This window comes from Eurypyga helias, unplaced genomic scaffold (assembly GCF_000690775.1).
Source record: "Eurypyga helias isolate BGI_N326 unplaced genomic scaffold, ASM69077v1 scaffold6119, whole genome shotgun sequence".
Taxonomy (NCBI): domain Eukaryota; kingdom Metazoa; phylum Chordata; class Aves; order Eurypygiformes; family Eurypygidae; genus Eurypyga; species Eurypyga helias.
In genome coordinates, this window is record NW_010273902.1 from 35,264 (window position 1) to 59,726 (window position 24,463).

The following is a 24,463-nucleotide window of genomic DNA, read 5'->3' on the forward strand; positions in this document are numbered from 1 at the left end:
GGTTGGAAATAGATGATCTTTAAGGTCCCTTCCAACCCAAACCATTGTGTAATTCTATGAGTTTCAACAAAGGTTTGATCTTGCAAAACCAAACATATTTAATTTTATACATGTTAGAGATCCCTATGGGATTCAACATCTGCTGATAACAAGCACAAGTCATTGCTTGCAGGAAAAAGAAAAAAAAGAAAGAAGCCCCAAATGTGGTTTGACTGGTAATGGTCATATCTATTACCCAGAACACAATCCAGGATTGATTTATTATAGATGATGAATGTTTTCCTATATTTATTAGTATCCATGGATACGATGATTTTTCCCTTTTTTCCTAATTAATCCTAAATGGCTTGATATTGAATTTGATCCATTTCTTATTCTGTAATCCTGAAGAACACCTCTATAGTGTGCTGGAGACTACTGCAGAGATTCCTCAGTTAGTGCCAGCTTCCCCAATAAATCCACACAATGCCGCACACTCTAATAGCATGCACATGTACCGCCGACTCAGGCCCAAAAGCTACGTAACTCTACCCTCTAAGTAGGGTGGGGTGTTGCCTGTCGATGGCAATGCTGCCTCCATATCTGAGTGGACTCTTACAGAACTATCTTCTGTGACCCTATTGTAGACATAGTCAAGAAGATCTGTTATATTCTTCTCAAAAAAGTCACAGGGGAGAGATGTTACTTTGGTCATGACACCATGTGTTGTGCGTAGGGTCCGTTGTGCTCAGTCACTTGAGCAACAGTGTCTGTTTAAGTAAGATCTCTTGCATGGGTAGTAATTGCTTATGAGACAAGGCTTTTTATGCTGAAGCCCTTGGCAGGTAAGCAGTTGTTAATCAAGAAAGCAACATTTTGTATGTCACTTAAGTGAATGTCTGAAATTCAGTCTACGTTGAAGTTTTTTTCTGAAATAGGGATATAGAAAACTGAAAAAATTCTCAAATGAAGGCGGAAAAAACATACACTTTTGGGTGTATGTTTAAATGTTCTGCCGAGTTGCTGATGAGTGCTAAATGAGGGACTGAAACAGGATGACTGTGTAATCAGAATTTTGCACACGAGCCACCACAGAATCAATTAATTTAGCTCTAATGTGTCAGACTGACTATAAAAATTGCTACATGTTACAGATAAAAAGAAACAAATTACTCATTAATCCAAAGTAGAGTTTTTTTCTGTTCTTACTATTTTAAGTTATTAACTTCCTAAGATGTTTATAAATTAAAAAAAACAGTTCCTTTCTCAGTAATCAAGCCATGAAAATTTTGGGTAAATGATTTGTGAAATCAGTTAATGAAGCTCGCTAATGCTGAGCCCTCTCTTTTCAAGCAGGTTAAATATTCTCGTGTGGACACTCACCCGAGACTCTGCATGAAGGTAAAGGGATTTCTTTGTAAAATGCATGTTGTCCTCTTTCTGTCAGCTCTAAAAAAATGAATTGCTAATATTCTTTAGGATCAATATTTTGTTTCATAACTCCGATGAATGGAAAGTAAAAATGAAGGAAATCTGAAAGATTAGGTTAAAAGGAAGTTCTTTGGAAATGCAGCAGCTATGATAGGACACAAGTCAGGTTGTGTTCTCTGTTTCCTCTGCTTAAAAAAAGCAGGGGAAGAAGTGTTTTAGGTCAATGCAAACTCTGAAGCATTCATTATACTTAACATACAAAAGTCTTCACATTAAATATTTTGTAATAAAAAGGATTGATAGACTACATTTACTGGAATACCTTAAAAATTCTTCTTAAATTTTTTAGATTACTTTTTAAGTCTGTGGAACTACATGTTTCTGTAAAATAAGCATGTGCATAAATATCTGAAGAACTGGGGGACCTAATTGAAATCAAGGGTTGGAAGTTACCGTAGACCTGTGAATTCACCTTCTGCAACTTCTGGAATGCACTGATCATCTCTTGTTGAATCTGTAGCCACAGATTGAAACTGAAAAATCAGTTTTCCTAACAGATTTCTCTGCTTTCAGTTTACAACCAAGCAAGGCTCTTGGGTTAAATGTCCATTTGCTCATGGAGAATTTCCAGGTAAATAGATCTTTTTTAATTACATAATATTAAATTGTGAAAAATATTTAAATCGGTCACTATATATGAGCCTTCTCCCGTAAGCCAGTGAGATGTGTTCACATCACTGTGAGTTGTAAATTGTGGCAAAGAGATTTGTCAGCTTGCTGCTTCTAAGTATCCCCAGTAGATCAAGTGTTTATCAGTATAAAAAGTAACTTGTGGGACTCAAAATAATTTCTTGCATATCATTTGATGGCACTTAATTAGTTAAAAAGACATTTATTTTAAATATAAAAATTTAGAATATAATATATAGTCTTTGTACATCTAAAAGTAAGTCTTTTCCCTTAATATCAGCTTGGAAAATGAGAACTGCTGCAGTTGCAGAAAAAATACAAGTTTTCTTCACATCCCAAACCAAGGCACAGTTCTCAGTGCTTGTGTGTAACAGGACGCAGCTGGCCTCATGTGAATCTGTTGGGATGCACCATTCAGTCTCTGTGGTTTGTATATATTATTTCTTAAACATTGTAAGACTTTTAAACATATCTAACTGCATTTATTTATTATTCCATTTATCGCTCTGCAGCTTGAAATCATTAATAAACCCATGCATGTGCATACTGGAACAACTACTGGAACGGTTTTAAAGCATGTAGTTCTAATTCTGACCTCACACTGAATCAAGACATAAATAAGGATCCTGAAGTCTAATGAGTCACATCGAAGGAAGTGACTATTGAGTAGAACCTTAATATTGTTTTAACATCGTTTTTGTGGTGTAGTATTTCTGCTATGTATACAGCAAATGTTAGTGTTAGTAATTCATACATGGGTCACTGATACAGCTGACCTGGCAAATCTCACATCATGAAATGTAAGACTTGAGGCATAAATCCATGATCATTTTGACCCGCTCTAAATCTCACAGCTGCCAAAACAAACTCAACACACATAAAAGGTAAGCTTTCAGCCAAATTAGCTTCTTGAGCTGGCTGACTGTGTGACTACACAACTGCTTCTTCCAGCAAAGCAGGGGAGAGAGGAAAAAGATTATGGGAGGGCGAGAGTTCTGTTTCAGGCAGCAGCTAGTCATGAAACGGGAGCCTCATTCCTGTCTTGCAACTAAGCCTGTATCTTGTACATTTTCAGTGCAGCACTGTGGCTTGCCCTTACCCTTCAGCCCTGCCTGCCAGAGTTACCTTGTTGGCCTGGCCTGTGAGCTACTGAGAGGTACATCTGGAAAGTGGGGTCAAAGAGCAAAGAAGTGGCCATCGCATTATTTTTCAAATAGGAGGATATTAGCAGGATAGGTCCTAGGAGCTAGTAGGACCACTGTGCTGAAAGGCATCCCGCTGGTTCAGAAGCCAGCTCCTCAGTAGCCTTATGTCCACCCTTAAATGTGTGCTCCTGCTGTCTGCTCCACCGAGCAGGTATATGGGATGTCATAGAAGGGATTTTGAGAAAGCTGGGAAATCCAGGTGTTGATTTCTACTGTTATTCCTGACTGCCCTTTGACTTCACTGTGCTGCAGGGGGATGTGCTTTAGAAGACACGAACGTGCTGTAGCTCCTACAGCTGCCCTCTTTTTAGGATATATGCCAGCTGTACTGTTCTTTCTTTGCCACTGTATGTGGGTACATACTGCAGCTGTGCAAGATGCCTATACCAGGAGGTTGCTGTCAAACAAGCAGCTATGAATAAGGATTTAAACTAAAAGGGGTGGACACTGAAAGCTGATTTTATTTTCTGATGAATCACTTTAGATATTTATTGCATCTCTGGTGCTGAATGTAACAAAGCAGCTGTTAAAAGCAGAGTTTCCTAACTCAGATTTGCTGCTCAAGCTGAGGACATGCTTAAGTGGAACATGATAACTGCTCCTGCATGAGATTCCACAGCTGAATAATCTTGGGGAAAGGCCTGGGAAAAACCAGCTATCCAAATCGATACAGACCACAGAGGGCATTGATGGAGCTACCAAGAGTCTGGCCTAATGGGACAAGGTACCTGGGGAAATGCTGTATTATCAGCAGAGATGGAGATATGTATGGTAGAAGAGTTGTCAAACACTACATTCAGTGAACACTTACAGCGGCACTTCACTTCAACCAGCTTATTTCACATGAAATCTGTAGAGTTTAGACTTTCTGGTTGTAAAGGTTCCCTGTGTGAATTACTAAGTGAGAAGGGTAATGGTGGAGCACCAGTAAATCACAGCTAGGTATTACACTGTGTTTTTCATGTAGGGCACTGATGCACTTAAAAATGCTGTTTTCTTGCCTCCGGTACAAAGTTGATATGTCCCCTACTACAGTGACAGAATAGGAACCCATGTAGATTGCATACAGTTCCTGTCGCAACACCATGAGCAATATACACAAAGTTTTCATCAGGACTTGGCTCTGTGTTCCCAGAAACCAATGTTAATTCTTTACCTAGTAATCCCTATTCAGTCATGCTCGAAAAAGAACATATTCACCTAATTTGCCCCAGATTATTTTAGTTTACCACACTAAAGAGAGCAGCGTGGGATTCATTGCTATTAGTGTAATAGCTAATATTGTTTTGAGGAGAAACTATAAATAATCAAACATTAAGTGTCAGAACAGTCATTTAGTACAATTTTAGCCTAAGGCTGAACTTGTTCTCAGCATACAATGTGATGGGAAATCCAGAACTGTAAAGAAAGGGTCATTCCTTCAACTCATGTACCCCAGAGAAAAGAAGTGAAGATGCTCACTGGGTAACATGGTGTGAGCAGCCCACGGCAGGGAGGGTGTCCTGCCTTAAGATGCTTCAGAAAATGCAGGAACATTAGCCCAAATTGTGCTTGGCAAAATTATGCCAGCTGCTTATGGCCTATGGTCATTGGGATCTGGTGGTATCTCTGAAAATAAATAACCTTCCATAATGAATATATACTTTGTTAATTTTCTGACACAGTAGAACATGTAGCATTATTGGCAAACAAGCCAAAGAGCTGGAGAGACATAAATTTTCATTGTCCCAGGATGTGGAAAATAATAGTTTGGTTTATTTTTTTCCTTTATTAGGGTGATTCTGTATCAATCACTATGTCACGGGAAATGTGTGGGTCAACAATTTGCATTCAGGTATGTATCTTGATTTTGCCAGGTACTTGTACAAAATAAATCATCAAAAAAAGAAAAGAAAAGAAAACCAGCAGGCGCTCTCGCTGCTTTCTCCTTCCAGCTAAATCTGATTACTGTGTGAACGGAGCTGGCAAAGAGCATTATTTATAGCTTGATGCGCTGCCACTACCTCATGTTGAGATGCCGTTAATTAACAGAGAAGATTCTCTCCATGATCTTGCTCCATTGTCAGTGGCAGATAAAGGGATATCATCAGGAAATTGCTAATCCTGTCTTTATATGTTCCTTTGTAATAAAAAGTTCCAAGGTATAAAAAGATCCAAGTAAATCGTAGGTGATTTTTTCAAAAACTGACATTAGCTGGAAAAGGTTAGGCATGTAGCGAACAGCACTGTACGTGCATGGTATGCTAGAATTAACACTCCTGAAAGCGGGACTGAGCAAATAATTTCTGACATTTTTGCACACTATTTCAGTAGCTGAGCTTTATTAAGAAAACATGAATAGAAAATGAGCATGAAGCTGATGGGTTTACTCCTCTCTGGAGTCTCAGCAGACACCAGGACAAGGGAGACTGACAGCCAAAACTGGGAGGCTCCAGCAGCTGCCCTGGTGGAAGGCCCTTGTGAGCTTCACTGTCTGCTCCTAGGAAGAAAAGGGCAAGATGAAAGTGAGATTGGCAAGAGCCTTCTGGGTAATGAGAGTTGTTCTTTACCTAGTGAAAAAACAGATTTGGTGGTGAAATTGATGTTTTCCTGCATAAATAGTTTATTTTGTAAATAAGACATTATCTCTCAGAATACAGTTCACCCTGCCCACCCCCCCCACACCCCTACCCCCCAAAATCTGATTAGCTTTATCATATGGAAATCTAAAAGTGATTGCAACTCACTAAATATACACTAGACCAGCAGTCTCCATATGCATTTATTTAAAAAGAGATTAAAAAAAAGGAGTCAGTGAACTAATAAAGCAATCTCTTTTTGTCAGCACAAGTATTTAGTAACATTTCTGCTGAAAGGGGAATAAGTCTCTAATTTTTCTTTTAAAAGGGCTGGAGGACAGATGTAGATTATTCTGTTCCACTGCAGATCTGTGACATCCATTGTGGTAAGTATGAATGATAACAGAAGAATAATTAGACCTTGACTGTATAGAAGAGGGCATCTCAAGTGAAGTGTTTTATTTGGGAAATAGAGGTGGGATTCACCTGACAGTGTAAATGTCTGTATGTGAGCTGTATCTGCTCAGCTTCCTTTGTAGACCATGGAATCCTATACCTCAACTACCTTTTAATTAGCTACTGCAAGGGCAACTTGTGTGGCTGTTTTCTCTGCTTCCTGGGTGAATTTTCCATCCTGTGCCAAGTTCTGCATGCCACACCTCTATTTACCTTGCTGTCTGTACATGAGGTAACTAGTTAAAAACAATCCGTGGCAAGTAGGCACACAGTGCTGACATTGTAGTGATTCCAGCACAGCCCTACTGTTAATTCCCCTCCTCTGCAAGTGGGACAGTCGTACTTCCCTCCTCTGCAGAGGTGAGTATGTTATGATTTGATGTACACTCCGATACGCTCAAGGAGTCAGAATATTCCTAAATCTCCAAGCTGTGAAAGCAAGGCGTTGCAGAAGTTAGTGAGTTCAGAGTGAACTAGGGTGAGGTTTACGCTGAAGAGTGCGTGCGTGGATTGCCTAGTTTAGAACAAAACGTCTAAAAGGAGTCAAGCTGAGAGAAGGCTCAATCTGAGCATTGCCAAAACCAGCCCCCAAACCCACCCAGACAACCAACCTCCCCTCCCAGTATATTATAAATATACTGATTCCTATGACAGATTTTCTCTGTTGTCTAAAAATACCTGTCGGTTAACCATAGCTTCAGATCTGGAAGCCTGATACTAAAAAGGAGGGGGCTTGAATTTGCAGCATAGATGTAGTTCTCTCTGCAAGCACTTGCATGATGCCAGTTCAGGTTTCTTCTCCACTTAAAAGCTCCTAACAAGCCCACTCAAGGTGAATCAATTAAATAGTCAGTGTTGTGATTCATGTAGTCTGGATGCATTTTCCTTACTCATATTTTCCTTTTAACAAATGTGAAGGGTATGATGAAAGCATGTGAAATAATGAAAGGCTCCAGAGGTGGCAGTCTGGGAATTTCCCTCTGCCTTAAAGTAGGAGAGAGTGGGTCTGTGTATTAAGCAAAAGTGGTGGAACACCAGAAGCTGAGTAAAGAACTTTTTGTGCACAGTAGTTGATTTAAATGTAGAACTTTTTGTCACAAGTTTTTGTTCTGATCAAGAATTTGTGAAGATTCAGAAAAAAATCTGAGAAACTGTGTGCATATCGAGAATATTGGGACTGTAATATGTGATCTCTGTTTGTTGTACGGGGAGTACAACATGTACAGGGGGTATTAACCTCATGCTTCATGGATTCTGCCATGCTATTTTTGGGATAATGTGGTCCACATTATTGGGTGGATAATTCCGTCTCTACCAGCTGACCAGGAGGGGGTTCCCAAAACCTCCCTCTGAGGCAGAGAGTACAGGTCAGTGTCACGGACAGAACACTGAACTAGGTGGGTTCAACTCATTGCTATAAATCCCGTGTTCTTAATGACTCACCTGGAGCTTGTCACGTGTAAGATTTTTAATGTAACTGTAACAACATTACTACTAAAGACCTTTGCGTTTTTAAATGCTTATTTTCTGTAACAAAGATATTTTCGTGAGCACTAGCTTTTCAAAATCAGGAGATGATAAAAGTGTGACAATGTCACATTGTGATAATTTTTACACTGGGACGTTACTGTGTTTGAACCTAAGATGTTAAGAAAAACAAACCACGTAAAGGTAAAGGCAATATTTAACCTAAGATTTGTCCATAATTTGTGACTATTTGGATTATAAAAAACATCAAAGTAAATGAGAAATAATCTTACAATGGCATGGTGAAAATATTTATTGTATGCGTCTTTGCAAAATAGAAATTTACATTGTTTGATATCACTGTTAAAGATACCAAACAGCATTAGTGTGTCCAGAAGAGCCATGATGTTATTAACATGTATTTTATTACTCAGAACCAAGAATCCAGTGATGACAGTATCTACTATAAAAAAACCCAGTGTAGCTAACCATCCCGAAGGCTGCTTTATTTCAGATAGAAGAAGAATTTTCTGCCTTGCAGAATGCATTATACTGCAATGCCTTGCATTTTTCTGTCAGTAACTGTGCTTTGGAGTTGGAATGGCTCAGTCTTATTCCAGAGAATGGAAATGGGAAAATCCATCCATCTCCACCCCCACACTTAATAGCACTGACTTAGAGACCAAACTTTGTGTTCTTTTTAAATTGTATTTTTCCTTTGGCCACTTTTCTGGATTCCTTTTAATGTAGCCAAACATTCTGAGACATTATTTCACCTATTAAAAAAGAAACTTACCTATTCTGAATGAAAAAATAACCCAAATCAGTAAATTTGAGAATAAATATCTGAACCATAGTGAAAACAAAATGGCAACCTACATTTAAACTTGTTTCTTCAGGTTTTCATGATCAGACATATGGTGGTGGAAACCCAGCAAAGGCCGTGACACACAGATATCCAACCAGTAGTTCAAAACAACTTTGTTGATAGAGCTGTTGATCCAGAAAACATACCGTTGGTCTCTCTAAAGAACAGAAGTAATATCTGAGTGAATTTTGTACTAGCCAGCAGACTCCCCTTGCCTTGTCCCCAGTGGAGACATCTCTTGCTCCTGTGCTCTCTCTCCTCTTGCTTGCTGTCTCTCTTGCACCACAGTGCATTTTGGCATCGGCGGTAGCTGCCTTGCTGCCAAAGAGAGAGGACAAAGGGAGACAAATAACCAGTGGAAGTGAGAAGTTTGTAAAGTAATAAGACAACCTTCCAGAGCCCTGGAACAATCTTAGACGTGCTGAGCACGACATTCACATTATTAACACCTTCCCTCTGTTTCTCCCTGACATCTGCAGGCAGATAGTCCTCTCTGCTCTCACTCATTGCATGTGTCTGCTCAGCTGTTCTAAGGCTTCTTGTCATTCCCATAACCCTTTGCAAAACACCTATTCCTCTGTTGTAAGCAAATCTGTCATTATTGCAGCCCATGGTTGTATGATTGAGTGGACCCTGAGCTCTTAAAAATGCTCTTCCTTTAAGGACACCCTTTCAGAGGCAACCTAGATTAGTGGGAGCAACCTAGAACTCCAGAGAGAGTAGAGATGCTCTGAAGAGCCCTTGTTCAAAGATGGGAAAAAGATGCAGCCTTGCAGAAGTTATGCAAGTCATGTGGTGAGGAAGGGGCTACCAGCTTTGCTTTGAGGCAGCCTTTGGCTTTTCCCTTGTCAGAAAACACCATTCAGAATAAAGTATCTTGGCTTTGTTCATTTGTTCATGAGCACTCTTTGGATTGTGACAGTCAAGTCCACGAGCTATAGACAAATGGTTAGATTTGTTAGTTAACTCCAACTATATATGAGAGCGATAAACTCTTTTCACACATCAGAGAAAAAAAGCCAATCTTCTTTCCTCTTCTGTTTTTCCCCTAGAATGAAGAGTGTGCATTCCTTGCACTGAATTGAACAACACATTTCCAAGGTCCCGAGTATCTTCTCACCATCAAGTTGTGTTTTGGTGTAACTTGCAAATCTTGTCTAACTGGTCATCTTCTATGTTAGTAGTTTCTGCTGATTCCTGTGAGATTATTCTCATGAGTGAAGAATTTAGCAAGTTAAACCTATTCTAACATGTCCAAAAGAAACTGGATTATGAGTTCTCATTTCCCAGTATTTCAGAACAAAAAATGACTTGGATCACATAGTTAAGCAGGTTTACATTTTCTTTCTAAATTAATATTTTTTTATACATTATGCTATAAATGAATACTTTCCTAGTACCTTGTGTACCTATAGAACAAGTATTTCAAATTTTCTTATTTGTAACCTTCGTTTTTAAACCATAAACAAAAGTTTTTGAGAAATGAAGAATGGAGGAAGTTTTCTCAGCTTTGTTACGTTATCCTTCTTTGTAATTTCCTTTGTTTTCTGATGACATTCTGATGATCTCACCATGACAGGCCGTATTCCTTTAATATATCTAACAACTGCTTTCTGTGTTTGCATTTGTGTTTGACTTATAGATGACTTTTCTGTTTGTCTCAAGAGGTACATGTCTGTGGTTTGATAGCTATTTAAAACTGTCATGTGCAAGTAAAGCCTAGAAGGAAACAGTTCAGTGGAAAGAATTGAAGTGTGGCTTTTTTTTTTTTGTGTTATACCAATATTTATACTCAATTGTTGAGAATAGTATTACACACTGTACTGATTATCAAACATTTGGCCTTTATTTCACTGAATACTCCTGTCAAACATCCTTACTTCCTGTTGTGCAACAAGGAAATAAAGTCAGCTAAAAGATGATTAATAGCAAATCCTGAAACCATGTGGAATTGCTCATGTGGGATCAGGAATATGGAACAAAAAGTTGATCAATAAAAAAGTATTTTCCATCCGGATGTGTTTTTTTGTTTCGAGACTTTCAAAGAGCAATTTACAGGAGACAAAGATGGTGTAAGAGATATCTGCTGTGTTGAACCACAAGGTTTTTGAGGTGCCCTGAAGAGGACAAATTCTGCCTGGCTCCTTTGATATCAAAGCTTCATTGTGTAGATTGCATATCTATTAGATATGTTCCTATTCCAAGCAGTGCTGCAGCTCCTAAAGCAGAGATGGCAAGGCAGCTTTCCTGAAGCGTTTTGTTACTTGCTTTGGCTGTGAAATAGAAGTAGTGATCTATTCAGACATCTGCTTGTCCTTTAATACCCTTCGGACTGCAGCCAGAAACATGATATTTGGCCATTCAACTGAGAGAGCATCACAACATTATTCACTTCACTTTCCTCCAGTGGAAAAGTCTGTTCTGTAGGAATGGTTGATTTGTACAGTGTGCTTTTTATTGCAGTGAAGTCTTAAGATCAACTTTCTGAATATGTCCTCAGACTGAAATGAATTAGAATTATACAAGTGTGGCAGGATCTGAAAACCCAAGTTTAGGTAAGACGAAACACCACTTAAAATGACAAGCTCATATGAGGTCCTGAAGCAACAATAGCTGTACCGAAGCTGGATGCTTTCAGTGGTAAGATCCTGTTTCAGCTGCACAGACACTGAATCTCTTGCAGCACATCTTCTCTTGTTGGGTGCAGCGATGGAAATACCAAAGCAAATGTGACAAGTCATGGTCCTGATCACTTTGGTGCTGTTTTACAGGAAAGCTTGAATGGTGAACATAGCAGATAGGTCACTTAAATTAATTGTCTGAAAGTAAAGTGTTCATTGAAAGGTAGTAGTCTAGACTCCTGTGATGGCAACTGCAGAGAGACAGGTACTTCCCAAGCATAATTCATTCTGCTTGGATACTTGTTTTAGGGGGAGCCTAGACAGCTTAACCATTCAAATTCCTGCTCTCTCAAATTGTGACTGGATCACCCTAAACATAGAACACACTGGAAGGAGTTCCACTCGGGTGGTGCCTTTTCTAGAGAAGTTAATAGTTGTGCATTACGAAGCTACAAGATACTACTGTCTTTGTGACATTCCAGCTGCAAAAATAAAGGTTGTTCTATTTTTCACAAGGCATTTTAAACACTAATAGGTCAATCCTGAAAGAAGGAGATATGAGAATCTTTCCCAACTCTGAAAGTATTCATTTCACTCGGCTGACCACTGAAATGTTTTATCTTACCCAAACTATGCAATAGTTTTGCAATATTGACCAACACACAAGTAAACATGCTGTAATAACAGTCAAATGCAAAAATTCCCTATATGCTTGCCTATAGAATTGGCTAATTCTATAAAGCCTTTGCTCTATTGTTGAAGGAAATTCCCTTCTTGCTATTGTGGGCCCAGTACAATCACCCTATTTTGAGACAACTGCACTTACTTGGTTTTCATTTCACATGTATATTCTTGCTATTATCACGGACCATCAATATCCCAGTTCTTCTGAGATATTAGCATATATCAGAATATCATTGAGGTATAGCAAAAGCACTGGTAGATGCTTTGTAGTAATCTCTTCAAGAGACTTTCAGTTATGTCTAGTGCGTTGCGCAAACCTGCAACTAACATTTAGGGTTAGCACATCAAGTAGTTTTCCTCCACTTATTTAGGGACTTATTTCACTTGCCATGCTCACACTGGGTCTGCTGTGGGAAACCAGACTGATGCTGCTGCAGTATTTTGGACAGCTTTATTTCCAGTAGTAGATACATTTCCTTGGAAGCAAGTTATACTTGAGTGGGAGGCTTGAATTGCCACATCCTAATGAGTAGCCGTGTATTCACTAAGCCATGGCAACAGTCACGGCAGATCTAGACCAGTGCTCTACAGGCTGTGTTCCTGGCCCATCTCTTTCTGGACTTCTGATAAACTACTTCAGAGAATTAAGTGGGAAGAGAAATAGTGACGACTTCTGTAGGCTCAGTTGACTGCTGATGTCACTCCCTGAAGTACGAAGTCAAGCGTTTGTGACTCAGCAGAAGGGAGACACCAGCTACAGGGGCGTGGAAACAGTGCTGCTCGTGTTAGTTCCTCAGACAGCAGATTGGCTGCACTGTAACATTACTCTGCAACCTGGTCATGTACCTGTGCTTAGCAAACAGAAGAAAATGGTTTTGCTCCAATTTACTGTGAAAAGTTGCAATTAGCAAATTCACCCTGCTGATATCCTTTCAAAAGCTGGCCTTAAAAAATGGTGACTTTATCTTGTATTTCATATCCTCTGTAAGTTTTTTTTATTTTGCACAGACATATCTTTCCTGGATTAAGAAAACAATCTCTTCTCCTTATCCAGGAAGCCCTTTAGTACAAACATCTCACGCTGCTGTGTTTAGTGCAGTACTGGAACAAGTCCAATAGCAGCAGTGGGAGCTATTACACCCAATCTCTTCTGGTTTTCCATTGCTCCCAGCCACTGTCAGTAGCACTAGCTCACATTTTGAAGGAAGGCCCTTTCATGTGGCACTAAGTGCCACTTTTTGAAAACTTAAATTCAGTGAGCAAGGGGTCAATTCCTGCATAGGATTCAGAAGAACTGTAGAAATTATGATTTCCAAGGAACTATCGATGTCGAGAGAGATCTCATCCACTCTCTGTCTTCCACTGGAGTGAATGGCTCCTTAATATATGCCGCTGATACAGTAAAACCAGGACAGCTTAACTGCTGAAAAGCAGATGATAATTTCTCTAGACTGCATCTTTCAACAGATGGAATTTGTAAGATACATTTCCTGCCATCAACTACACACTAACTAATGAACCCTAAACCATCCTCTTTTTAAGCTGTGTAAGTCCCTATCTAACTTCCAAAGGTCCAGCTTTCAAAATCAGCTGGGGATAGGATCATGTCCCACATTGCTGTCTTCACTTGAGTGCTGTAAGGTTTTGGACTTTTTCATACTGTAGCCAATGCAATAAAAGGTCTTTTGCCGTTGAGCCAATACCCACTATTGTCATGTATTTCACAGCTTCTAGTACATGCTCAGAGGCTGAACAGCCACTGCAGAGGTTTCCAAGCTTTCCTCTCTCAGCTTAAAGGCGTTCCAAAGCTGGGTTTGTGCTTGGCCAGCAGGTTTTGCACAAGAGGCTCTCTGATGGGATGTGTCTGTAAGAGGAAAGCATGAAAAGCAAAGGAAGGCCTGGAGACATGTTGACTAGATAAAATATGGGGAGAATGTGCTTTGAGCCATTTTTGGGCACAGGTAGGGAGAGGCACTCAGTGGAAAACAGTGTATATGAAGCTTGTAGAAGGAAACCCAATAGGGGTGCAGGTTGAAGAGGCAGCAGGGTGACTGGTTGTATGGCAGGGGAGATGGACCGGAGAGGACAAAGAGTGTGAGGCAGGAAGGGGAAGCGGGAGGTGAAGCCAGCCAGCCCATGTGTGACTGAGATTGCTGGCTCACATCTACTCGTCAGTCAGAATCTCCAGGTAAAATGGGAACATGAGGAGAGATGAGCCAGGCACGTGCTGCTCTGCATCCAGTGCATACATTTGCTCTACCTGGTTGCTTCTCACCTTTACCCCTGTCCTATACTATCCTGTCCTCTCCTTCATGGAGCACAGCGACAGGAAATCCTTTTCAGAGTGCCTATAGGCTTCTTACCGATAGGTTTCCCCAGTTTGTTTGGTCCTCAGTGAGGCATCTTACGCCTCATCTTCTAAGTGCAGAGCGTGAGTTGGAAGAGGTGTGGGAACAGCCTGCCATTTTTTGTTCTTCTTCAATACAAACAGTCCTAACACTGAGGAGAGAAAGCAAAGGTGTGATTCAAACAAGCAGAGAAACACTGCGTTATGCAATAGCCACGTATCTTTAATAATCCTTCCGTGACCATTTCCCCCCTTAAAAGTACTGGCACTTGGCAGAGCTGTTTCTTTAATTTATTGCATTATTGACAGTTTCCCTTTATTTTTAGAAACACAACTTTCACTTTCTTTAGTTACTTAATAGTGCCATGAATCTCTTCCTCTCTCATAGTGTTTGACTTTTGTGGCAGTCAGCTTCCTCTCCGGTGGCTCTTCCTCTTCTGTTCTCATTTCACATTCTTTGTCAAATCCAGAGTCTCTTCCCACATCTGTAGTTTCTTCTCATTGATTTTTTTTATCTGCAAGACTCTGGCCAACTGAGTGCATTCAAATTGGGCTGTAGCCAGCTCACCCTGTAAGACATGGTTCTCTGTACGTTTGCAGATACTAATATCACCATAACCCTTAAATGTTCTGCGTGTTCCATTGATGTGGCCTTTTATCTACCAAGTTTCTTATCTGAGCCCTACCCAGGTCACACCGATGAACCTGATGACCGTGAGTGTCTGAGTGTCTCAGAATATTTCTAGACATGCAAGCTGTCTGATGGCTGTGTAGCTGAGCCCTGGAAGTCACTTAACTGCAGTAGTGTGGGAACGTGCCTAAACTAGTAAGATTTACTGAAAGGCAGGATATATCATTTTGACCACAGCACTAATGTGGTTTCCAGATTGAGGATAACTTGTTCTGGCCAAGCCAGCGCATGAGCAGGAATCTGGTGTCTGTCCTCACCTTGCTATATAAACAAAACTTCAGCCTTTTCTCTGGATGTATGTTCTGTAGTGTTATTTGAGCTGTGTTTCCCAAACTCTCTCTTTCTGTCTTGGCTTAAGGTATGAGACTGAGCCGAGCCAAATGAGCTACCTCTGTTGGGGTCCCTTCCTTCAGAGACCGTGGGGGTGTTTTATGGTTCAAGCTGAGGCATCTTTCCTATGTTCCTTCAAGTTTATGTGAGTTAATGATGAGCAGAAAACTCTCATAAATACCTAGCCTGGCTCAACTCCTTTGGCCTGTTTTCAGGTATCTGACTTCTACAGTGTTTTGTGACCTTCAATTTTCTTCCTAGAGGCACATTTCTAGCTCTTTAAGGGTGTCTTACAGATCATATTTATTTGTAAGCTCCAAGGTGATTTGACTTCATCTGCATCTGCTGCCAGGAGAATATTCACCACATAGCTAGTTGTTGCTGACCAGCTCACCTGACATCATCCCCACTTCCAAGAAGTGCTACTACAGAGCTTCCCAGTCTGTCAGAAAAACTGCAGTCAAATCCAACCAACATTTTTCTTCTGCTTGACTTTATGTCCTTCAACTGTTGCTGCAAAACCTCCAGATGCCATCTTACTGTATTGGTATTTTTCGTTTTATTTGCTAATTTTCATTCCTGGGAACTGCTCCACTGCAGCTCCATCTGGCCTCCACATGAAAATGAGCTCACAAGTTCTCAAACTGGATACCTTGGAGAGGATTTAGGCCTTCGTGGCATGCCCAGAGTCCAAAAAAGGCCACAGGCAAATCAAGAACCTTCACAGCTGAAACACGTGTTAGTTCCTCAGTGACGAGCGATCTTCTGACTTTTCTTCTGTGAGCAGAGCTCTTGAAGTTCAGAGAGAGAGCGCTTTGTTCCTCTGCCTTTCTCTAGTCCAGAAACAGCTTTGGAGACGTGTTTTTGCATGAATGAAATTATTAATGAGTTTTTCTCTCTTGTCCTACTATCTTTACTTGTGTCCCATGAGGTGGAATTCCTCTGAGGAGGCAGCCTTTTCAATCACAGCCAGCTGGAACTAACTTAAAGGAATACTTTGGAGAGACAAACACCAGCAGGATGCAGAGGTAAATGTGTTCCAGTTGCTCAGAGGTCTTATCAGGCACTTAAAAGTGATGCAGGGCCAACTTTCAGGAAACCGGGTCAGAAGAAGCACTGTGAATGACCCTCGGTCTTTGTGGAATACAGAAAACTGATGTTTTGTTATTTTCTTTGCCTAGGAAATATTTTGTAGTCCTTAGGGTGAAAATTTATTGTTCCAGTTCACTTCAGCATTCTGATCATCCACATTACATATGTATTAATTCACTCCAGGACTTTAATTTGGAGCAATACAACTTCTCCCATCTGAGACAAAGCATGGGCACAGTTTAGGCTCCAGGGTATTTTTCCACCCTGCGAGGGGTGTGGATATAGCTAGTTTGCTCTTGAAAGAGCCCTGGAACAGCATATATACAACCTAGTCTGCACAAGTTGATATTGCTGACTATTTACTCCCTGGAAAAGATCACAAAGATAATGTAAATGTACTTGTGAGGGCTATTTATTGCTTGTCATTATCTGCTTGGTGCAGAGACATGGGGTATCATGGGAAATAGTCGTAAAAATTTGCTGCTCTTGTGTCACTGCCCCAGATGAAAGAGGACTCTGATTCCTGAATGGATGTCCTACTGTACTCCAGCTTAGCAATGCTCTGCCAACATTACAGAAGTACTGACTGTGTTTGAAGAAAGTGAACCACCGGCTGCGTTTACGATATTTTATAAGACAAACACTACAGGCTAATTTGGGTTAGATTCTCACAAGATTTCATTCTCCTTCTCCATTAAATACTCCAAGATTTTGGTTCCAGATGATAGAAATGAAGAACCATTACACCAGATCTTTCCTGGAGATGGCTTTTTGTGAGGCTCAGCAAACACAGTAGCAGCATTCCCTTACCTATATCTTAAGGTCTGTAAAGAAACTGCTTTTAAATGTAGTAGGCAATTTTATGGAATTCTGAGAAACTCCAGCGAAGTGGGAGGGTCACTTAAAGAATGTTCATTGTAATATAGTTCACAACCACAATTCCCATCCCATGGCTAATCTGACGGTTGTGAATTTTTGTGAGGGGTGTGTGTCTGCATATGTGTGAAGTGTGAGACAAAGGGAGAGGAAGAATGAACTTCATCGCGAGAAACTTTCTCTTAGTATTATCTGCCCTGTGAACCGCTGCTCGACAGCAACAATCGCGGCGCCTGCCAGAAACAACATCGTTCACTGCTCACTTAGTACTGTCACGAAGAAAACAGACTTTGTCCCACACAAGCAAAGTAAGCCTCTGGTCTGTAAGCAATCCGTAGTAATTAGAAGTAAATCTCAGTCAAATACGGATTTGATTTGTCCTTTGTGCTATTTCTTGCTTGCCAATATATGCACCCTACTGAGTTTTATTTCCCAGAAGCACAAAAGCTCTTAATTCTCCTGTGAAGTCCAGTGATTCGTTTCCAGGTAATTACAAAGCAATGCACTTTTTAGACTATGAGACATACGGAACAGCTTTTGAAACGTGGGTAATTATCGGTTTTGTTTAGAGAGTACAGATTATGTATATGGTATAGAAGCGTGAGAAACCAAACGCTTTTCCTCACTAGGAAGATTTTAATGGGCTCTGGATCAGGACATTATGATCTTCCATGCTTTTGCTGTCATCCTTGCTCGTTCCCCTAAAGGCTTGCCTTCAGGTCCCCATTGATAGAAGTCAGGGCAGGATGCACTTCTCATGTTTCGTGGGGGTAGCTACATTTTCACAGTCCTCAGGACTGTGACAAAAATCCTCCTCCTTCAACCACATTGTATCACATGATGAGACAAGTGTCCTCCCTTTACGCCATCCCCAAATCAAGTCCATGCTGGGGGAAATTTGTGGGGCTGGAGCTAGAGGCATGTGTTACCTTTTTGCCATACAACATTGCATTTTCTCTCCTGTTCTTGGAGCTCAGCTCATAATAAATTCTGCATGTAGTTAAGGTTTCACGGTAGAGGTGGTGATGGGGGTGGTGGGGTCAATGCTGTTTTCTGTAGCTGTGAATTTAGGATTATTTTTTCCCACATACATCACTTTATTTATCAGCATTGAATATCACCTACCATTTTATCATCAGCTGCTCACCGTTGCGGAACATATTTGTGACATCATATTCAGCTTGAATACCTGAGGATCATTGGCAACTGTTTTATATCAGTACCTAGATAATTTATGAACGTGTTGAACACTTGAGAATCCAACACGTGCTCCCTCTACAGCAGTAAAATACTACATCCATATTTCTTCTTAAATTACTAGATACCTTTTCCATGCCCTCTCTCTCATCCTCAGTTTTTTGTCACTAGAAGACACCATTGTCTTCAGATAGATTGCTTAATAGCACAGCTGGGGCCAAAAATGAAAGCTGTGCTATGGAATTGCACTGACTTGCATTTAGCCATGGAGTTCTCCAAAGGGAAGTGCTCCGCAGTGAATAATATGTCTCCCTATATTTATTTCTTAACTTATGCAAAGTACTGCTTGCCTTGGAGTAGTCATTCTCCACCTTCTCAGCTGTGATTTTCATCAATAGTTTCTTAACAGCTGTGTATGTTTATTTGGTTAATTGTGAAAAGCTGGACACAGCATTTAAACTGTAATGACTGGTAAGGAAAGAAGAGACTACCTGTTGGGCTTAGGCTTAAGTCTTGCTGCATTTGAGAATCTCTTGGGGGAATTTCAACCTATGTTGAAATGTACTTCCACAATTGCGTGGTTCCCCTGAAACTGCATAGCAAACTTCTCCATGCAATAGCCAGGACATGCACTTATCTGCTCGTTTTCTTGTTAATTTGTTCATTTATTCATTCCTCGATGTCTGTCAGTCTCTGATTTTCAAGACAGACCGTTTGGAAAACTCTCTGGACACTACTGCTCTGTGTGTTTTCAAGGCCCAGTGGGATTTCTCAGCATTCTCTCTCCTTCCCCTTAAAAGTGACGCAGAAAAGAAATAGAAACTTTCCCTCTCTTGGTGCACTTGGGTACTGAAGGTTATGGTATGACGGTTTGGAAGTTAGCTTATCCAGTAGCTTATCCAGTAAGTTGTGAAGCCAAGTGATTGCTAACGCCTTGTGTGTCTGAGCTCTGGTATTGACTTTTTGTAATGCCATATCTCCAGAATTTGGGAATTGCACAAAGCACCTTTTGGGTCAGGTGGAAAATAGGAGGGGGAAGAGGGATTCACATCCACCTATACAGTAATAAATACAAAGTAGGGTCTTGAGGTACAGCGAGGAGAAAAAATGAGGCTGAAAATTCCCTCCGGGGACTGATGAGACTGAACCTCAGTGCAAACTTGTTAAGACCAACACCCCGACACTGATGTGTCTCTGAGCCACAGGAGAAGAATGCTAAAATGATCCATGAAAGGGAGGAATGTGCATGAGAGGAATGTGCAACCTATGACTGATGTGCTACCTTCTGAATCAAAATACAAAGGGCATATCTGCTGCCACATTGCCCCCTCCTATGAGGCAATGGGTGAGGTACGAATTGCAGAGCCAGGTCTTCAGGGACCACACATCCACATGCTAAGGGGTAATTTCTAAGGAAGGGGAATTGCTTGATTGTGAATCCTGACTTTGAAAGTGACTTGGCTTTACTGCCTTGGTTTTCCTTATTACAGAGAATCATAGAATCATAGAACGGTTTGGGTTGGAAGGGACCTTAAAGATCATCTAGTTCCAACCCCCCTGCCATGGGCAGGGACACCTTCCACTAGACCAGGTTGCTCAAAACCAGTTTGTATTAATACTTCTCCCAGTATTGCACAAAGAATTATGTCTTGGTCTGTTGGTAGTGTCCTTGGATCCAGCCATGCAGACCCAAGATTGGCTTCCAACTCTGCACCCTCTCTAGCCCTTTTCTTATCTTAGCTTCCACTGGGGAAAAAACCCAGCCCATAGACATAATATTGTTTTACTACATTGTGATGACATACTCTTTTTCCTACTTTATTTTGCCTGAGATATTCTAATGTTTATTTTACTCTATGCATTCCTTGTGGTGAGGAACTGCTTCAGAAGTAGCTTCTGTGTTTGCTTATCAGTTATCTATTTTACTTCAGTAATTTGTTATCTGTTTTACTTGAGTCATTTGCATCCTCCAACTGCTTATGTGGAAAGACGTAATTTGTCATTGGGTAGGAAGAAGGACATAGTATCAGTGTTTGTCTTTCAGATGAATTTTAATTTATTCAAAGTTGTCTTTCAGAATTGCTTCACTATCAGGCAGGAATCTAAAAGCTGAAATCAGTCATCTTTTCTTATCTCATTATCTCTTTCCTCATTTATGTTTTGTAGGCCTCCCTGAAAATTGTACCAGTCCTTAAACTGTGTTGACTTCAGCCTGAATTCATGGACTTATTTTTAACCAGAGCTTCACCACCAATAACAACCATTTCAGTTTAAATTCTCATTCCAAAATTTGATTTATAGCTTCAGCTGGGCACAGAAGAGGATGCTTTGGGGTGATTACAGGCGCTTTTCCAAGACAATATGAGCAAGAAAATTATGCCAAAGATTTCAGAGGGAGAAATCATATAACCAATGCCTGTGCGATAGTGGCTATGCCACCGCAGGGAACAGCCTATTGCTGCATCCAGGTAATTATGTTACTTCCATGGCTCCAATGGCTGCATGATATTCCGGGGAGCTGAGCCTCGGCACAGAAATGACAATAACCAAGGTTATGATCTGACACACAACCCATTACAAAACTGCTTATCCTTGGCTGCTTTCCAGTTACAACACAGCTTCTTTTCATTTTCAGAGGAGGGCGACTCAGGGAAAGTAAACCATCTGATTCTAAAATCACAACCTGCTCCCAGTTCCTGTAAGGAAACTATTTGCCTATAAGGAAACCAGGAAAAATTTAATATAACCTGTAATAGGTGTAAGTTTGTTCGAAGTTGGGAATTTCCACTTGACAAGCACTTCTGAAAACTGGTGTAATAATCATGAATGATGAATCCTGTGAAGAGTAACAACAGGAAAGACAGTTTCTGGTAAGGCTGTCCTGATAAGACCAAGTCAGCCAGTGCTGGGAACCCCTGACAGAAGGAGCGAGCAACACTGTGTGACAAAGGGAGAAACTACTGCAAATGCCATTAGTGTCAATCATCTTTCACGTGGGTGTGTGGGGAAGTGTAACTTCCTCTTCTCTGCTGGTTATGGGTTATTTTGGATGAGAAAACCCCTTGGAATTTGCATAGATAACACCAAGCAGACTCTGGCCTTTGTGGGCTGGGATCTTCCTGTGCTCCTGGAGGGACTGTCACTGCTCAGGCTGCGGCTCATCTGGATGGGCTTAACCGGTTTGTAGGACTGGAAAAAAATCACTGCACATAAGGAGGGCACAGGTCAGGTGGGAAGGCCTAAGTCACTGTGTTTTTGCCATCCTAACTAATCCAGTTCTCAGCCAGTTAGCAGCTACTCAAATTGCAAGGTTAATGAAATGAAGTTAAAAGCCTCTACAGATTTTATTTTTCTTAATACTGTCCCATGAAAGGAGCAAGATCAGGAACCTCCAGAGGAGGTCAAGGATATAGTATCCCAACTCCCTGGTTATTTGGGACATCTGGAAGAACAGAAGGATGCTTTAAGTGTAGCACCATCTAGCCTATGCCTTGGGGGCATTACTCCTTCCAGTAGGCTGCTTTCCAGGAGGCAGGTGGAAGGCATTGCAGTGGCTGGGCTGATGGATACCCACTTGCGTTTTACGCTGCTGAGATTTTGAATTGGAAATTTGGGGTTTGCCAGTGGATCAGTAACACATGGAGTTGTTGCTCTTAAGCTGCATTTGGGGGATGGAGCTCCGGGGGTCTCAGACTTCTGGGCTGCTGAGGACAGCCATGCTGAGGACAGCCCATGGCAGGGGGGTTGGAACTAGATGATCTTTAAGGTCCCTTCCAACCGAAACCATTCTGTGATTCTATGATTCCATGATTCTATGCATGCACTCCAAGATGCACAGTTTATCACCACTCCTCTCCACATGAGTGTTGAGGGAATGAACCAGCATTTTTACTTCTAATGAGCCATACAAAGTATGAAAGTTGAGAAGGAGATTGATCATAGGTGGGATATGCTCCATTTGCTGAACATGTTTGCTCTTTTGCAGGCTAGCTCATGCCAGATTGTTGAACAATGACACACTGATCTGAATTATGGAAATACTTAACAGGAATTTATTGCTGATATGTAGAAAGTCACAGGAGTGTAAGCAAATCAAAGATGATAAGAAAATTCTACTTCCTTTTTTGGGTGAACTTCTCAGCTTTCACATGTATGCTGAAGTAATTATGCAGTCCTAGGCATTAAAACGTTATTCCTTGATTAATATACTGTCTAATGAGTTTTTGGGAAAATAATTACCTATGCCTACATCACTGATTAGACCTATCTGAAACATCTGTGACACATTTATGCTAAACAGAAAAGGGTTGCAATTTCTTTTTCAGCTTTTCAATCATAACAGAGTTGATCACAATTAATACATAAATTTCAGATGTGATAATGAAAGGGAAAATGGGATTTTTTTAACCAACTAAAAACTTATTTAGGGTGTACTTTCTTATCAGTTGTTCTGGTCAGGAGTCCTCTGAGCCAAAAAGATTTATAGTAGGTCTTTTCATGAAAGATTGTGTCCCGTAATGTAATTTGTTATTCAGGGTTAAATAGGAATGAACAAGTGTCTTGTGAGCTTCTTTTTAAAGTAGCAACAGACACAGCTCAGCAACAGAAGAAACTTTGCTTGTACCAGCATAGAAATTGTATTGAAAAGTCCTCTGGGGACTGGGAAATGAAAATAGAGGATAAGACCATATTCATAGAATCACAGAATGGTTTGAGTTGGAAGAGATCTTAAGAGATCATCTAGTTCCAACCCCCCTGCCATGGGCAGGGCCACCTTTCACTAGACCAGGTTGCTCAATGCCTCATCCAGCCTGGCCTTGAACACTTCCAGGCCTGTCTTCATATCCCTTATCAGGCTCTTTAAGATCTAAATCCAACATGCTGGTGCTGTGATATAGCTAGAAGTGCCCGTGAAGTGAGAAAACATGCCTCTGAAAAGGCATTTGCAAAGTATATACGGGTTTATAGAGCAGGGGTAGGCACAGACTTAGGGACTGGAGTGTGGGTATCACTGCTCTGTCACCCCAGGAAACATGCCCTTCTGGCAACACATGCCATGTGTGCTGTCCAAAAGGTTTTTAAGGATGGCCTCAGGCAGCCAGCTGTTTGGTAAATTATATCCGTGCTCTGTGTTCATCTCTCTTCCTGCAGCTAATTCCAGTAAGGAGCTGCCTCCTTCAGCTGGCATTTCCTCACCAAATGACAAGGCTATTTACAGGAATTCTTCCTTCTGCTCTCTCAAGAGCATAAAATCTCTACTTTTTTGTTTCCTTTTGCTCCCCTTCCATGGACTAAAAGGAAAGATGATCAATTTTTGACTTCTGTCAAGACCAAAAAAATTATTTTTTTTTTTTTTAAACAAAGCTCTGGCTTTATTAAAAACAAACAAACAAACAAACCGATAAAAAAAACTTCTCCAGCCTCAGTTCCTCCCAGGGTCACAAGTCCTGCCAGCAAACCTGCTCCAGCCTGGGCTCCTCTCTCCATGGGGCCACAGGCCTGCCAGGAATGTACTCCAGCGCAGGCTGCCCGCGGAGTCACAGCCTCTTTTGGGCATCCCCCTGCTCTGACATGGGGTCCTCCATGGGCTGCAGGTGGGTCTCTGCTCCACCGTGAACAGAATTACAGAGACACAGTCTTGTGGCATTGGCAAAATGTTTGCATGTGTGGGGACTATGGGGATGAGGAAGAGGTGAAGACAAGTTACTTGACAGCATGCTTGCTACCTATACAATGTAAAGAACAAATATGACAAGCCTGTGTTTAGCCTTATGCCTCTCATGTTTGGTTTCATGTAGCTCATGGTTGTTCCCATGCCAGCAGAGCTACATCCTCGTCAGTCGCTTTCCTTTCTTACTAGGTTTTTAAAAATGCTTAGATTCAATTCCTTTTCAGTAGCGCAGGTATGATGTAACCTATGGGCTCATTTGGGTGACTCCTCATTTTACCTTACAATATTTTTGCGAAATCC

The 24,463-nt window shown here is 40.9% G+C and overlaps 1 protein-coding gene across 1 annotated transcript in view; it reads left to right on the top strand.

Moving 5' to 3' along the window:
* Positions 1-9,734, top strand: part of LOC104515605 (putative interleukin-17 receptor E-like) — a 22,248-nt gene extending 12,514 nt beyond the window's left edge. Inside the window, exons 9-15 of the mRNA XM_010159644.1 lie at positions 1,336-1,380; positions 1,984-2,041; positions 2,381-2,526; positions 5,080-5,139; positions 6,192-6,249; positions 8,686-8,737; positions 9,704-9,734. Coding sequence (XP_010157946.1) covers positions 1,336-1,380; positions 1,984-2,041; positions 2,381-2,526; positions 5,080-5,139; positions 6,192-6,249; positions 8,686-8,737; positions 9,704-9,734 — 450 coding nt within the window. The remainder of the gene's footprint in view (positions 1-1,335; positions 1,381-1,983; positions 2,042-2,380; positions 2,527-5,079; positions 5,140-6,191; positions 6,250-8,685; positions 8,738-9,703) is intronic.
* Positions 9,735-24,463: the final 14,729 nt, after the last annotated feature.